Genomic DNA, 18,255 nt, shown 5'->3' with positions numbered 1-18,255 from the left:
ACGTAACTTTTGACCCGTTTGTCCGATTGTCAAAAATGTGGTATCGTTGGAATCCTTGGACCAAGCCGAGTTCAACGCACCCTATGACGTCAATTTCCGCCATGATGGATTTTCCGCCATTTTGGATTTTGTCAAAAACCTTTAAAAAGTTTCACGCCTCACATAGTTTGTCCGATTTTCACGAAACTTAGCACATACCATCTTCAGACCAAGCTGCACAAAAGTTATCGATTTTCATCTTCGGAACTAAAACCGTTTTCCCGTAACAGCCAAACGAAATATGTGGCGAAGCCGCCAAACAGGAAGTGAGCTCATATCTCAGCAACCCTTTCATCTGTCATAACCAAACTTAGTACATGGACTTATAGCCCCATCAGTAGGGCACTCAAAAAATCTGGTGACCTTTGACCTCTAGGGGGCGCTGTAATTAAGAAATATGCCTATTGGCCTGTAGCTGCTATTGTGCTTAGAATTAAAACGCACTAGTGGTGTCTGACAATACTGTGGAAGGTCCTTAGGCCGACCCAAGCCAACTTGTGATGTCATCGTAATTGATTTGGTCGCCATATTGAATTTAATCAAAAACATGAATAAGTATTCGCAAGTCACAGATTTCAGCTGATCCTCACCAAAATTGGCAGAGACCATCTTCAGACCATGCCTTATCAGTGTATTTTTTTCTGGAACAATTGATAGAAGCGTTTGCCTGTAACAGCCAATCGAAATTTGCGGCGAAGCCGCCAAACAGGAAGTGAGCTCATATCTCAGCAACGCTTTCATGTATCAAAACCATACTTAGTACATGGTCCTCAGGACCCACCAGGAGGACGCTCAAGAAATTTGGTGACCTTTGACCTCTAGGGGGCTCTGTAATTGGCAAAAATGTATTTTGGCCTGTAGTTGCTGCATTATTCTGCAATGGAGGTCAATGGCAGCCCATAGAACCGTCTGGTTCATCCTGATGATGCACAAATAAGCTGGTGACCTTTGACCTCTATGGGGGCATTGAAATTACAGCAAGCATGATCATATCTCAATCGATCTTTTATTTTTGATGTGAAACTGATGACAGCGAGTTCCATAAGGTTCATTCTAATGCGTGCGTGCAAGGGTGGGGCGGGGTGGGACGGGCAGTGGCGGTGGGTTGGCTGGGTGAGGGGGCGGCGACACTCAGCCCTGTTTCAGCCCCACAAAATCAGTGATGTTTTGATGTGAAACTTGACCTTGTAACTCAGCCATTCTTGGGTTGTTTGACATGGAACTTGCTGTGACTGCTTGATGCTATATGCCTGATGCCACGGCATTGAGTTTCATGCCAAATCTGGACTGCTGAACTGCCTGCTTGGCCCCCACATTGCTGCTTGCAGCTATATTTGGGGGCCAAGCAGCGAAGCTGCGCGGCAACCCATAGTGATTCTACCTTTTCTTATTATTATTATTACACATCTTTCCGCTGCCATTGAAGTCTATGGCAGCCCATAGAACCGTACAGTAAAAAGTTGTGAAATTTGGCACATTCATTCCATACATTCCCATATTCCATTTCACAAATTTTCAAGTCTGAACCCCAAGCAGTCTAGCGCCACCAATGGGTCAAAGTTGGCGTTGCATCCATGCACTTAACTTTTGAACCGCATGTCCAATTTTGAACATCGATATACAGTTGGAACCCCTAGACGGACCTGAGTTCAATAACTCCTATTAAGGTACTTTCCGCCATATTGGACCTCCGCCATATTGTATTTCATCAAAAACACTTAAAAGTTTTCACAGATCACAAATTTCATCCAATTTTCACGAAACTTGGCACAGATGATCTTCAGCCCATGTCTCATAATTCCCTTGCTTTTGACCCCCATATTCACAACTGGACACCAGTCACGACCAATCAAAATTGGCGGCGAAGCCGCCAAACAGGAAGTGAACTCAGATCTCAGCAAGGCTTTCATATATCAAAACCAAACTCACTACATGGGCTCAGGACCCAATTAGGAGGAGGCTCAATACATTTCATGACTATTGACCTACAGGTGGCGCTATAATTAACAAAACTACGTTTTGGCCTGTATGGGGTGATGTGTTTGAAATTAAAACATATTAGTTATCTCTATTCATACTTTGGGAGTTCCTTAGGCTGTCACATATCAACTTTGACAATAACATAATTGATTGGACCGCCATATTGGATTTCATCAAAAACACTTAAAAGTTTTCACAGGTCACAAACTTCATCCAATTTTCACGAAACTTCACACAGATGATCTTTAGACCATGTCTCATAATTGCATTGCCTTTGACACCCATGCTCAAAACTGGTCGCCAGTCACGACCAATCAAAATTGGCGGCGAAGCCGCCGAACAGGAAGTGAACTCAGATCTCGGCAAGGCTTTCACATATCAAAACCAAACTCAGTACATGGGCTCATGACCCAATTAGGAGGAGGCTCAATAAATTTGATGACTTTTGACCTACAGGTGGCGCTATAATTAACAAAAGTACGTTTTGGCCTCTATGGGGTGATGTGTTTGAAATTAAAACATATTAGTTATCTCTGTTAATACTTTGGGAGGGCCTTAGGCTGACACATATCAACTTTTGACATTAACATAATTGATTTGACCGCCATATTGGATTTCATCAAAAACCTTTAAAAGTTTTCACAGGTCACAAATTTCATCCATTTTTCACGAAACTTGGCACAGATGATCTTCAGACCAAGCCTCACAAACGCATTGCTTTTTGGACCTTTATTCAAAACAGGTCAGCCGTGACGACCAATCGAAATTGCCGGCAAGCCTCCAAACAGGAAGTGAAATGTTATCTCCGCCAAGCTTTCACGTATCAAAACCAAACTCGGTACATGGGCTCAGGACCCAATTAGGAGACGGCTCAATAAATTTGGCGACTTTTGACCACTATGGGGGCGCTATAATCACAGGAAGTAGGCTCATATCTCCGCAACACTTTCACATATCAAAACTAAACTTGGTACATGGACTTGGAACCCCTCCCTGAGGACACACAATCAATTTGGTGACCTTCGACCACTAGGGGGGCGCTAGAGTTACAGGAAGTGAGCTCCTATCTCAGCAACGCTTTCATGTACCAACACCAAACTTGGTACATGGACTTGGGACCCCATCCTGAGGACACACAATACATTTGGTGTACTTTGACCACTAGGGGCGCTATAATTAGCAATACTTTCTCATATCAACCTCAAACTTGGTATGTGGGCTCGTGGTCACAACCTGAGGACGCACAATAAATTTGGTGACTTTTGACCACTAGGGGTGCTATAATTATCAAGACTTTCTCGTATCAACGCCAAACTTGGTACGTGGATTCATGAAGACATCCTGAATAGCTACAATACATTTGGTGTCTTTTGACCACTAGGGAAAACTATGACATGAATTAGGCTCATATCTTACTAACGCTTTCATGGATTGAAACCAGACTTTGTACATGGACTCAAGACCCAATCCCAATCCAATTCAATCCAATCCAATCAACAATCACATGAAGTAGACTCATATCTCAGCAATCCAAATCTAATCCAATCGAGTCCATTCCAATCCAATCCTGTCCAATTCAGTCCAGTCCAATCCCAATCCAATCCAATCCAGTCCAATTCAATCCAATCCAATCAACAATCACATGAAGTAGGCTCATATCTCAGCAATCCAAATCCAGTCCAGTCCATTCCAATCCAATCCAGTCCTGTCCAATTCAGTCCAGTCCAATCCCAATCCAATCCAGTCCAATTCAATCCAATCCAATCAACAATCACATAAAGTAGGCTCATATCTCATCAATCCCAATCCAGTCCAATCAAATCCAGTCCAGTCCAGTCCAATCCAATCCAATCCAGTCCAGTACAATCCAATCCAATCCAGTCCAGTCCAGTCCAGTCCAATTCAATCCAATCCAATCAAAAATCACATGAAGTAGTCTCATATCTCAGCAATCCCATTCCAGTCCAATCAAATCCAATCCAGTCCAATCCAATCCAGTCCAATTAAATCCAATCCAATCAACAATCACATGAAGTAGGCTCATATCTCTGCAATCCCAATCCCAATACAGTCCTGTCCAGTCCAGTCCAGTCCAATCCAATCCAATCCAATCCAATCCAGTCCTATCCAGTCCAGCCCAGTCCAGTCCAGTCCAGTCCATCTTAGTCTAGTCCAGTCCAATCCCAACTTCTGCTTATTTGCTTGGCCCCCACATTGCTGCTTGCAGCTATATTTATTATTATTATTTAACATCTTTCCTCTGCCATTGGAGTAGTCTATGGCAGCCCATAGAACCGTCTGGTAAAAAGTTGTGAAATTTGGCACACTGATTGGGGACACGCCAATATTTTATTTCACCAAGTTTCATGCCTCCCTGTCGAACCCTCTAGCGCCACCAACAGGCCAAAGTTGGACGTGCGTTCACGCACATAACTTTTGACCCGTTTGCCCTTTTGTCAAAAATGTGGTATCGTTGGAATCCTTGGACCAAGCCGAGTTCAACGCACTCTATGACGTCAATTTCCGCCATGATGGATTTTCCGCCATTTTGGATTTTGTCAAAAACCTTTAAAAAGTTTCACGCCTCACATAGTTTGTCCGATTTTCACGAAACTTAGCACATAACATCTTCAGACCAATCCGCACAAAAGTTATTGATTTTCATCTTCGGAACTAAAACCGTTTTCCCGTAACAGTTAAACGAAATATGCGGCGAAGCCGCCAAACAGGAAGTGAGCTCATATCTCAGCAACCCTTTCATCTGTCATAACCAAACTTAGTACATGGTCTTATATCCCCATCAGTAGGGCACTCAAAAAATCTGGTGACCTTTGACCTCTAGGGGGCGCTGTAATTAAGTAATATGCCTATTGGCCTGCAGCTGCTGTTGTGCTTAGAATTAAAACACACTAGTGGTGTCTGACAATACTGTGGAAGGTCCTTAGGCCGACCCAAGCCAACTTGTGATGTCAACATAATTGATTCGGCCGCCATATTGGATTTAATCAAAAACACTAAAAAGTTTTCACAGGTCACAAATTTCATCTGATTTTCACCAAAATTGGCACCGACCATCTTCAGACCAGGCCTTATCATTGTTTAATTTTCTGGAACGATTGACAAAAGCATTCGCCCGTAACAGCCAATCGAAATTGGTGGCGAAGCCGCCAAACAGGAAATGACCTTGTAACTCAGCCAATCTTGGGTTGTTTGGCATGGAACTTGCTGTGTCTGCTTAATGCTATATACCTGATGATTAGGGACAGTCCCATGATTAAAGTCACCAAGTTTCATGATGGCACCTCAAGCACTCTAGCACCACCAACAGGCCAAAGTTGGACATGCGTTCACGTACGTAACTTTTGAGCCGTATGGCCAATTGTCAAAAATGAGGTATCGTTGGAATCCTTCGACCAAGCCGAGTTCAACGCACCCTATGACGTCAATTTCCGCCATGAGGGATTTTCCGCCATTTTGGATTTCATCAAAATCACTTAAAACGTATCAGAGGTCACAAATTTTGTCCGATCGACACCAAACTTCACAGACATCATCTACAGACCATGCCTCATTAATGCATTGCTTTTTGTCTTCGGAAATAAAACCGTTCGCGCGTAACAGCCAATCGAAATTTGCGGCGAAGCCGCCAAACAGGAAGTGAGCTCATATCTCAGCAACGCTTTCATGTATCAAAACCATACTTAGTACATGGTCCTCAGGACCCACCAGGAGGACGCTCACGAAATTTGGTGACCTTTGACCTCTAGGGGGCTATGGAAATGGCAAAAATGTATTTTGGCCTGTAGTTGCTGCATTATTCTGCAATGGAGGTCAATGGCAGCCCATAAAACCATCTGGTTCATCCTGATGATGCACAAATAATTTGTTGACCTCTGACCTCTATGGGGGCATTGAAATCACAGCAAGCATGATCATATCTCAATCGATCTTTTATTTTTGATGTGAAACTGATGACAGCGAGTTCCATCCAGTTAATTCGAATGCGTGCATGCATGGGTGGGGCAGGGTGTGATGGGCAGGGGCGATTGCGGCGGTGGGCTGGCTGGGTGAGGGGGTGGCGACACTCAGCCCTGGTTTATCCACACAAAATCAGTTATGTTTTGATGTGAAACTTGACCTTGTAACTCAGCCAATCTTGGGTTGTTTGGCATGGAACTTGCTGTGACTGCTTAATGCTATATGCCTGATACCAAAGCATTGAGTTTCATGCCAAATCTGGACTGCTGAACTGCTGAACTGCCTGCTTGGCCCCCACATTGCTGCTTGCAGCTATATTTGGGGGCCAAGCAGCGAAGCTGCGAAGGCACCCATTGTGTTTCTATTTGTTCTTATTATTATTATTATTATTATTATTATTATTATTCCGCCATTGAAGTCAATGGCAGCCCATAGAACCGTCTGGTGAAAAGTTGTGAAATTTAGCACACTGATTAGGGACAGTCCAATGATTAATGTCACCAAGTTTCATGATGGCACCTAGAGCACTCTAGCGCCACCAACAGGCCAAAGTTGGACGTGCGTTCACGCACGTAACTTTTGACCCGTATTGCCGATTGTCAACAATGAGATATCGTTGGAATCCTTGGACCAAGCCGAGTTCAACGCATCCTATGACGTCGATTTCCGCCATGATGGATTTTCCGCCATATTGGATTTCATCAAAAACACTAAAAAGTCTTCAAAGGTCACAAATTTTGTCCGATCGACACCAAACCTGACACACTTGATCTTCAGACCAAGTCTCACAAAAGTTATTCCTTTTCGTCTTCGGAACTCAAACCGTTCGCCCGTAACAGCCAATCGAAGTTTGCGGCGAAGCCGCCAAACAGGAAGTGAGCACATATCTCAGCAACCCATTCACCTATTATAACCAAACTTAGTACATGGACTCAGGACCCAATCAGGGGGACGCTCAAGAAATCTGGTGACCTTTGACCTCTAGGGGGCGCTGTAATTAAGAAACATGCCTTTTGGCCTGTAGCTGCAGTTGTGCTTAGAATTAAAACGCACTAGTGGTGTCTGGTAATACTGTTGGAGGTCCTTAGGCCGACCCAAGTCAACTTGTGATGTCATAATTGATTCGGCCGCCATATTGGATTTTATCAAAAACACGTACAAATTTTCGCAGGTCACAAATTTCAGCGGATCCTCACCAAAATAGGCAGAGACCATCTTCAGACCATGCCTTATCAGTGCTTTGCTTTTTGGAACAATTGACAGTAGCATTCGGCTGTAACAGCCAATCGAAACTTGCGGCGAAGCCGCCAAACAGGAAGTGAGCTCATATCTCAGCAACCCTTGCATGTATCAAAGCCAAACTTGGTGCATGGACTCGGGACCCAATCAGGGGGACGCTCAAGAAATCTGGTGACCTTTGACCTCTAGGGGGCGCTGTAATAAAGAAACATGCTTTTTGGCCTGTAGCTGCTGTTGTGCTTAGAATTAAAACGCACTAGTGGTGTCTGGTAATACTGTTTGAGGTCCTTAGGCCAACCCAAGCCAACTTGTGATGTCATCTTAATTGATTCGGCCGCCATATTGGATTAATCAAAAATACGTACAAGTTATCGCAGGGCACAAATTTCAGCGGATCCTCGCCAAAATTGGCAGAAACCATCTTCAGACCATGCCTTATCAGTGCATTGCTTCCTGGAACAATTGACAGAAGCATTTGGCTGAAACAGCCAATCGAAATTTGCGGCGAAGCCGCCAAACAGGAAGTGAACTCCTATCTCAGCAACCCTGCCATGTATCATAACCAAACTTACTACATAGATTCATGACCCCATTAGGAGGATGCTTAAAAAATTTGTTGACCTTTGACCTGTAGGGGGTGCTGCAATTAGCAATATTGCATTTTGATCTGTAGTTGCTGATGTGTTTTTATCAATCTTTTATTTTTGGATGTGAAACTGATGACAACATGTTCCATCCAGTTCATTCTAATGCGTGCGTGGAAGGGCGGGGTGGGACGGGCAGGGGTGATTAGGTGGGGGGGCTGGCTGGTGGAGGCTGTGGCAATACTCAGCCTTGTTTCAGCCCTACAAAATCAGATATGTTTGATGTGACACTTGTTGAAAGTGTTAATCGCGAGTGTCTGCTGAGTTCTATCTTGTCGCCGTGGCTACTCCGGCCTATTCTGCTTGGCCCCCTCATTGCTGCTTGCAGCTATATTTATTTAACATCTTTCCTCTGCCATTGGAGTCTATGGCAGCCCATAGAACCGTCTGGTAAAAAGTTGTGAAATTTGGCACACTGATTGGGGACACTCCAATATTTTATTTCACCAAGTTTCATGCCTCCCTGTCGAACCCTCTAGCGCCACCAACAGGCCAAAGTTGGACATGCGTTCACGCACGTAACTTTTGACCCGTTTGCCCGATTGTCAAAAATGTGGTATCGTTGGAATCCTTTGACCAAGCCGAGTTCAACGCATCCTATGACGTCAATTTCCGCCATGATGGATTTTCCGCCATTTTGGATTTTGTCAAAAACCTTTAAAAAGTTTCACGCCTCACATAGTTTGTCCGATTTTCACGAAACTTAGCACATAACATCTTCAGACCAAGCCGCACAAAAGTTATCGATTTTCATCTTCGGAACTAAAACGGTTTGCCCGTAAAAGCCAAACGAAATATGCGGCGAAGCCGCCAAACAGGAAGTGAGCTCATATCTCAGCAACCCTTTCATCTGTCATAACCAAACTTAGTACATGGACTTATAACCCCATCAGTAGGGCACTCAAAAAATCTAGTGACCTTTGACCTCTAGGGGGCGCTGTAATTAAGAAATATGCCTATTGGCCTGTAGCTGCTATTGTGCTTAGAATTAAAACGCACTAGTGGTGTCTGACAATACTGTGGAAGGTCCTTAGGCTGACCCAAGCCAACTTGTGATGTCATCGTAATTGATTTGGTCGCCATATTGAATTTAATCAAAACCATGAATAAGTATTCGCAAGTCACAAATTTCAGCTGATCCTCACCAAAATTGGCAGATACCATCTTCAGACCATGCCTTATCAGTGTATTTTTTTCTGGAACAATTGATAGAAGCGTTTGCCTGTAACAGCCAATCGAAATTTGCGGCGAAGCCGCCAAACAGGAAGTGAGCTCATATCTCAGCAACGCTTTCATGTATCAAAACCATACTTAGTACATGGTCCTCAGGACCCACCAGGAGGACGCTCAAGAAATTTGGTGACCTTTGACCTCTAGGGGGCTCTGTAATTGGCAAAAATGTATTTTGGCCTGTAGTTGCTGCATTATTCTGCAATGGAGGTCAATGGCAGCCCATTGAACCGTCTGGTTCATCCTGATGATGCACAAATAAGCTAGTGACCTTTGACCTCTATGGGGGCATTGAAATTACAGCAAGCATGATCATATCTCAATCGATCTTTTATTTTTGATGTGAAACTGATGACAGCGAGTTCCATAAGGTTCATTCTAATGCGTGCGTGCAAGGGTGGGGCGGGGTGGGACGGGCAGTGGCGGTGGGTTGGCTGGGTGAGGGGGCGGCGACACTCAGCCCTGGTTCAGCCCCACAAAATCAGTTATGTTTTGATGTGAAACTTGACCTTGTAACTCAGCCATTCTTGGGTTGTTTGACATGGAACTTGCTGTGACTGCTTGATGCTATATGCCTGATGCCACAGCATTGAGTTTCATGCCAAATCTGGACTGCTGAACTGCCTGCTTGGCCCCCACATTGCTGCTTGCAGCTATATTTTTTTACTACTTTTGCCTTTGTTTTTTTTGCTTATTAATTATTCTTTATTTTTAAATGATTTTACCCTGTGTGTTTTGTTTTTTTATTATGATCTTTACCTTTTGAACAATTATTTGACTATATTGCTCTTCTATGCTTTTATTTGGGGGCCAAGCAGCGAAGCTGCAGGGCAACCCATAGTGATTCTATGTTTTCTTCCCTATTATTATTACGTTTCCGCCATTGAAGTCTATGGCAGCCCATAGAACCGACTGGTCAAAAGTTGTGAAATTTGGCACACTGATTGGGGACAGTCCAATAATTCATTTCACCAAGCTTCAAGCCGGCACCTCCAGCGCTCTAGCGCCACCAACAGGTCAAATTTGGATGTGCGTTCACGCACGTAACTTTTGACTCGTATGCCCGATTGCCAAAAATGATTTTTTCAAAAACCTTTAAAAAGTTTCACGCCTCACATAGTTTGTCCGATTTTCACGACACTTAGCACATAACATCTTCAGACCAAGCCGCACAAAAGTTATCGATTTTCATCTTCGGAACTAAAACTGTTTGCCCGTAACAGCCAAACGAAATATGCGGCGAAGCCGCCAAACAGGAAGTGAGCTCATATCTCAGCAACCTCTGTCATAACCAAACTTAGTACATGGACTTATAACCCCATCAGTAGGGCACTCGAAAAATCTGGTGACCTTTGACCTCTAGGGGGCGCTGTAATTAAGAAATATGCCTATTGGCCTGTAGCTGCTGTTGTGCTTAGAATTAAAACGCACTAGTGGTGTCTGACAATACTGTGGAAGGTCCTTAGGCCGACCCAAGCCAACTTGTGATGTCAACATAATTGATTCGGCCGCCATATTGGATTTAATCAAAAACATGAATAAGTATTCGCAAGTCACAAATTTCAGCTGATCCTCACCAAAATTGGCAGAGACCATCGTCAGACCATGCCGTATCAGTGTATTTTTTTCTGGAACAATTGACAGAAGCGTTTGCCTGTAACAGCCAATCGAAATTTGCGGCGAAGCCGCCAAACAGGAAGTGAGCTCATATCTCAGCAATGCTTTCATGTATCAAAACCAAACTTAGTACATGGTCCTCAAGACCCACCAGGAGGACGCTCAAGACATTTGGTGACCTTTGACCTCTAGGGGGCTCTGTAATTGGCAAAAATGTATTTTGGCCTGTAGTTGCTGCATTCTTCTGCAATGGAGGTCAATGGCAGCCCATAGAACCGTCTGGTTCATCCTGATGATGCACAAATAAGTTGATGACCTTTGACCTCTATGGGGGCATTGAAATTACAGCAAGCATGATCATATCTCAATCGATCTTTTATTTTTGATGTGAAACTAATACAGCGAGTTCCATCCAGTTCATTCTAATGCGTGCGTGCAAGGGTGGGGCGGGGTGGGACGGGCAGGGGCGATTGCGGCGGTGGGTTGGCGGCGACACTCAGCCCTGGTTCAGCCCCACAAAATCAGTTATGTTTTGATGTGAAACTTGACCTTGTAACTCAGCCAATCTTGGGTTATTTGACATGGAACTTGCTGTGACTGCTTAATGCTATATGCCTGATGCCACTGCATTGAATTTCATGCCAAATCTGGACTGCTGAACTGCCTGCTTGGCCCCCACATTGCTGCTTGCAGCTATATTTGTTATTATTGTTTTTTTTTTTTGTATATGTAAAGCACATTGAATGACCTCTGCGTATGAAATGCGCTATAAATGAACTTGACTTGGCTTTATTACACAAATGCATTATTTTGGACAGAGAAATATTACTACACTGCATTGTACTTCAGAAAAACATAAATAAAGCAATTTTTTTGTTAGGGACAGCTTCAGTTCAATACAAAATCAACCCTGTGGTGTTTTACCTCAAGTCTATAGGCGGGGATACACTTTAGTGTAGCATGGGGTGTGTATTTATTAGCACACATACGCACAAACGAGAGGGATAGGGCAGAAGGGGAGGGCGAAGGGATAAAATGGGATTTGGTTGTGGACACAAAGGCCTCTACCTGTGGCAGAAACATCTTTCCAGCACCGAAGAGATCACCCACGATCTTCATGCCATTCATCAGGGGTCCTTCAATCACATGCAAAGGTCGAGGGTAGAGCAAAGAGTTAGCCCGTGCCTCTTCGGTGTCCTCAACAACATATTTATCAATACCCTGTTATAATTGAAAAAGAACATCAAATAAATACAATGCAGAATATGCATACAAAATCTAGAGTCTGGAGCACTGGGTAACTTAAACGCTGCAAACTGCATATGTATACAGCCTTATACATATGCACTGGGGAAAAAACACAGAGAATAACTATTATGGCTGATGTTGGAGTTGTTGATCGGATCATAAACGGCTACAGCAATGAAGAGGAATGACTGAAGAATTTATTTTTTATGTTTCCGTATTTAGCAGATGCTTTTGTCCAAAGCAACTTAGAATGACATCAATTTACATTATATTGACAGTAAAATGAACACTTTATAGTCTATCAAAGAGGCTAACAATGGCAATATTATTAACAGACTAAATATAATAATATAATATAATATAATATAATATAATATAATATAATATAATATAATGACATCAATAACCATAAACATAAACTGTCTTTAGAAGTGTTTTGAAGATCTCAAAGCTGTCAGAACAAAGAGCATTAGGTAAATCATTCCACCAATAAGAAATCGCAGAATAAGAGTCTGTGACCACCTAGTGTTGATGGAAGCATAGCAGACACTCATCAGAGGACCACAGTGGGTGAGAGGGGACGTAGAGCTGGATCATAGAATTTTAAAAAAAGGTGCAAATCCAGTAAGTGTCAGTCTATAGGCCAGGGTGAGGGATTTGAATTTAATATTGGCTGCTATAGCAAGCCAATGAAGAGTAACTAACAGGAGTTATATTCGTCTTTTGATTATAGATGTGCTGCTGTAACTGTAGTGGTCTCACTACACAAGCAGGTAAGCCAGATAACAATGCATTGCAATAGTCCAGCTTGGATAGAACTTTGGTACTTCGATAAGGTCTGATCTTATGAATGTTGTTATAGAATAATATCTATTTGTTGGAATTTGTTGGTGCCCGCATCAGGGACTTGCTTTTTTTTTTAGTTATGTTGCTGATTGGATCATAAATGTGCACAGCAACAAAGAGGATTAAACAAAGAAGTTGTTGTAAGAGAATGTGAAGGGGGGTGGGTCTGGGACGCCACAGTTGAACCTTCTGGAGGTGTCATGGGCCTCAATGCTACACTGATGAAGGAGGGTGTCTGCTTGATAACCTCAGTGAAATGCTCATGAAGGCTGCTATGTTGGTGACGCTGTTTTTTGCTCATGAAGGTTGCTTTGTTGGTGATTTTGTTTCTGTTGCTTTGGTTCTTTGGTAGGGGCAGTCGTGGCCTACTGGTTAGGGCTTCGGGCTTGTAACCGGAGGGTTGCCGGTTCAATCCCCAACCAGTAGGAACGGCTGAAGTGCCCTTGAGCAGGGCACCTAACCCCTCACTGCTGCCCGAGCGCCGCTGTAGCAAGGCAGCTCACTGTTCTGGGTTAATGCGTGCTTCAACTCACTGTTTGTTCATTGTGTGCTCTGTGTGTTCACCAATTCACCGATGGGACAAATGCAGAGACTAAATTCCTTGTATACACAAGTATACTTGGCCGAGAAACCTGATTTACAATTTACATTCAGGCTACTGACGGTAGGGCTGCACGATATTAGGAAAACATGCGATATACGATAACATTATTGAGTACTGCGATAACGATATAACTTGCGATATTTCAATCTTTAATGTTTTTCTCCATTCTACTTGCTGCTAACATAGACTGTAGGGTTGGGGGGGGGGGGGGGTAAATGTATAATTACAGAAATAAATTTATAATTTTCTACATAAACAATATAAATATACTGCTCAAAAAATTAAGGGGCAACTTCAATCATACACTGGATTGGTGCTCTGACACTGTTTGGTTCTGAGCATAAGAAAAACTTTTAAGGCGAGTGTTTTATTTTGCAAGAACTGTCAGACATTCTGTGAATGTAGTTTGAGAATGGAGAGAAGGGTGGAAGGTTTCAAAAAATGGGTTTTAACAATTGTGAAAAACTGTAAGTGTTCCTTTCATTTTTTTGAGCAGTATATTATGTAGCCTAGGCTTTATATGGCCTGATGAAAGTGGACAGCTAAGATACCTACTGACTAGGCTATCGAAGTTGTGTGGAAGATGTGCTCCAAGAAAATCCTAAATAAAAGACGGATAGACAGCCAATCTGAATACTTGTGCACCAACCAGCAGAATATTCCACATTGCCAGCCTTCGCTGGGCCTAGCAAAAAAACAAGGCCTACTTAAGCTATATCGCGGCGGTCACTCATCTAAAATCTTAAGTAGCCCAGTCTAACCTCATACGATGCGCATCCCACGTTATTAGGCTACCGGCATGCCGAGGGCAGCAGAAAGTGAAAGTAAGTCAGACATCCCAACCTGCAAAAAGTCATTTCAGGGAGGTGTCACGAAGCCCCCCCCCCCCAAAAAAAAATAATAATAAATAAATAAATAAAATAAATAAAAAAGAAATAAATAACAATACTTTTACAGTACTTAGATACTGAAATACAGATTCATATGTTTGTTCAATAATGTCTAGTCAGTACACCAAATAAGGAAGGCCTATAGATAGTAATTGTGAAAATAAAATATGTAGATCTTGCAGTTTGGTCTTTTCAAATATGCACTTGAATTGACACTAGTTAAACTCACCTCAACATGTAATTTAACCCACCATGAGCAATGCTAACACAACACTGTTACAAACAGTGCGTGCAAGACTAGGCCTATCATTATTTTTTACTCTTATAAACAAGGGTACACTTGGGTCTTACATTTTCCTTTTTTGGGGGCACTGCACTGACTCTGCCGTGACTCTCCTGTTCCTAGATACACTGAACTGATTTACCGTGCTTTCGAGATGTCTCGTAAATCCGCCGCCCGAGAAAAGAGATAAAAAGCCCGCCTACACTGAAAACTGATTGGTTGATTTAGCGAAACAGGCCAATCAGGATGCTCTCTGTCTTGGATGCGCTCAGACACACACGCACCACCCTTCTCTCCCTCCCCTGTCGTGTGCGCGCTACACTCAGATGCACACGCGATTTTAGGTCTCCTTCTCGCGTGAGCGCTCTTGATCGCTCGCTCTAGATTCCGGGAGATTTGATCTAATTTGCGGGCGTCAGGGAGCCGCTATCAATATGCGGGAGACTCCCGGAACTTCCGGGAGACTTGGGATGTCTGGTAAGTGGCTGCGATCGCACAGTCCAGGCTAACGAAGTAGGCTAAACAACTTTTACAAATAATCCTGATTACCTCTCTGCTGCTGTCTGGGGCTTTTGCTAAATGCAAATCATGAAATACAAGCCTTACAGTGAAAATAGATAGGCTATCTTCTGATCCTATAACAACAACGAAAGAAATTGTTTATTTTAACACGGTGGAGAAGGACGCATTTGGCGCTGTGTTTGTAATACGTCGTCCTTTATAAAACCAAAATATTTCCATATAACAGAAGTGCTTTAGTCACCAATTCCTCTTCACCTAAGTGTAGCCTACCTCGCTTGACTCACTATCTTCAGCCATCACGACTTAGCTCTTGCCTCAACACCTAAAACACCACACACCTAAACTGGTAGGGGACGGGCTTCTAGGGCTGCATGACAGCATCGGTTTGGTAAAATATGTTGACATTCAGAATGTGAATACATCATAGACTGTAGGCCATGGAATGCGCACGGCACAGAAAATGTATCAAAATTTATCGAAAATTAAGTAATCTTTGCGGTATGTCCATCGCAAGCGTTGATATCGCGATAACGATAGATTTTAGATATATCGTGCAGCCCTAACTGACGGCGCATGTGGTACCGTGAAGGAGGGCCGTTACTGATCCTGCTAACAACATGTAGCGCGTTAGTGACTGCCGCCAGCCAACTGTGCATTGTTGTTGTATCCTGTGTCATGCTGTGTGATGTCAAATACTGTAGGCTTGGTTGTTGATTGGCTACTGCAGGAAATCCCATACCTACGCCTAAAGGAATTTAACAATTTTCATGTGTACAGTGGGTCCCAGTTAAGAATTGACACTTCATTCACCATCAAGGTGATTCACGCAGCTGGGTGAAATGTAAGTACAACTGCAGCCGCTTGGGGGCAGCATAGTCCGCTGTGGCGTTCCACGGTCGAACCGGACGGAGCATTCGACAGCAAGGGCTGTGATTGGCCGAGTTTTCAGTGCGTTTCTCTGTGTTTTTAGCAGCCCCTGCAACATGCTAGTCCACTGTAGCCTATAAGCTTTGTACATAATGTTAAATATAGTTTTGGATTCAGTGGCAAGATGTCTTGATTGTACAGTGCCTGTCTCTCAGTAATGTTTTAAAATGAGAGCTTCGTCAGCTGGCAGTAGGCTACTTTGTCGGCAGTCATGAGAAGTTCGCTTGCTAACAGAACATAAATATGCTGCCCAGAAACCTTGTGAATAGTTCTGATTTGTTTTACTACACTAACGAGGTTAAATATAGACTTTGCCTACAGCAAACAGTAATGTTAACAAAATGACAGCATTCATATGACAAAGGAAAACGAATTCGGTCACTCAAGACTGTGCCACAGCAACCAGTGTAGGCTACAGTCCTACCCAATAGGCCTACTCGAAGCAGATAGCGTTGTCTGACGGTCGAGTGGGTTAATGCGCGTATTTCCGGAACAGGTCTGCAACTTTCAGGCAGTTCTGAGTTCGAATCTAGGCAGGAGCAGAGCCATATAAAGGCCTAGGCCTATTGTTATCATTTTTTGCAAGGTGTTGCTCCTGGCAATACTTGTTTAAAAGACGTTTGGTGATTAGTTGATAGGGATACGATTACGATACGATAGATAGATAGCCTACGATAGATTTGGGACACATTAAACATTCTTTACAATGAGCGCATACGGGGAGTAAAACGGCTGTTACGCGCTGTTACAACTGTAGGCTACAATGATTGCAATTCAAAAATATGCGCGTGTTAGTTTAGTTAGTTTTGTGATGCTTTGCACTTTTGCCTCATGTGTTTTCAGGTTTGAGGGCTTTTTTGGCAAGATTGACCTTGGTTAGACTCTGCATATGTTATTTCTCCGTATGGAAAATAAAGTCAATTTTCGACACACGTCTTATTAGTTCAATAACAAGTGTTCCTTGTTAAAACATGTGACTAGTGAAACTCAAATGATTTTAGAAATATTTAGCCAAAGCCAAAAAGTGTTAGAGAGAAGGAGAGACGCCGGTGCAGCTCAGATGTCTTCTTAATTTTCTTTATTATTTAGTAAAAGGTGCAGAACATTATTAAACTTTCGGACAACGTTAAAAACATCGAAACGTTAGTCAAAGTTTAATAATGTTCTGCACCTTTTACTAAAGAATAAAGAAAATTAAGAAGACATCTGAGCTGCACCGGCGTCTCTCCTCCTCTCTAAAATATCTGTCCTGGCATGGTTGCACCGGATTGTCGCCAAATGACAGAAGCGTGGAGAACCCTCCTTTGTCTACCAAAAAGTGTTACTTTGTGCCCCGCGCTCCCACACTGCTTGTGAAAGAAGGGGGTGGGGGAGGGGGGCTTAACGTGAAAAAGCTTAATGTCCCAAAACGGCAACAAGTCATAATGGTAGGCTACAGGAAGTGGGGGGAGGGTATGGGATGACCAGAGCCGTCTTCGCTGTGCTATTCAGAAAGCATCTTCTATTGTCTTTCCAGGCGCACACAGCTCGTTACCATATAGCCTATCGACACACATCCCCTCTCGCTTTCTCTCTTTCCATCCCTGCGCACGGGGCTTTCTTAAAGGAGCTGCACCATTTAACAACAATTGCATCTACATTTTCATATTAGAATGTTTTGTCTGTTTAAGTGTAAGCTTAAACTACCGTGATCAATTTAAGTTCCTGTGCCCCCGCTGAAAGTCTCATGCACTTATCGTTACACTATCAAATCTATAAGTAACCGTGACAAATAGGGTATAAGATATATAAACTCACGCTATTGTATTATTATATATGTTTGGTAATGGCTCACTGCGTCATGGAAGCAGTTAAGTCAAGTCGCATCAATAATAGTAGTGGCAGAACTCCCAAGTGACACCTTGAGGTTGTTTGTGTCAACTGCAGTTTGTGCCATTTCTGCTGAGAAAATGGGGTGCGTGACTCATGAAGGAACCCGTCCAAACTTAACTGGGACCCACTGTACTTCAGAAAAAGACATGGTTGATGGTTGAACTCAGACGTCTTTAGAGTTTTTATACACTATGGGGCTGAGAGAAAGTGGAATAGAGCATTATGTCCAATATTCCAATATGTGGTTTAATGCGCTGCATTTATCACTAGTAGGTCACTTTGACACTAACAGTATGCTCCTACGTTGTGACCCTATATTATATCTGTACTGTTCCT

The 18,255-nt window shown here is 43.1% G+C and overlaps 1 protein-coding gene across 1 annotated transcript in view; it reads right to left on the bottom strand.

Annotated features, from left to right (window-relative positions):
• Positions 1-18,255, bottom strand: part of mtr (5-methyltetrahydrofolate-homocysteine methyltransferase) — a 166,779-nt gene that overhangs the window by 116,251 nt on the left and 32,273 nt on the right. Inside the window, exon 20 of the mRNA XM_076298695.1 lies at positions 11,796-11,948. Coding sequence (XP_076154810.1) covers positions 11,796-11,948 — 153 coding nt within the window. The remainder of the gene's footprint in view (positions 1-11,795; positions 11,949-18,255) is intronic.

The sequence above is a fragment of the Alosa pseudoharengus genome, unplaced genomic scaffold, assembly GCF_046254945.1.
Source record: "Alosa pseudoharengus isolate Yale_2024_CS ecotype anadromous, Long Island Sound unplaced genomic scaffold, YU_APseudo_1.1 YU_APseudo_1.1_scf_21, whole genome shotgun sequence".
Classification (NCBI taxonomy): domain Eukaryota; kingdom Metazoa; phylum Chordata; class Actinopteri; order Clupeiformes; family Clupeidae; genus Alosa; species Alosa pseudoharengus.
The sequence above is the reverse complement of the archived record's forward strand: the minus strand, read 5'-3'. Positions and strand labels throughout refer to the sequence as shown.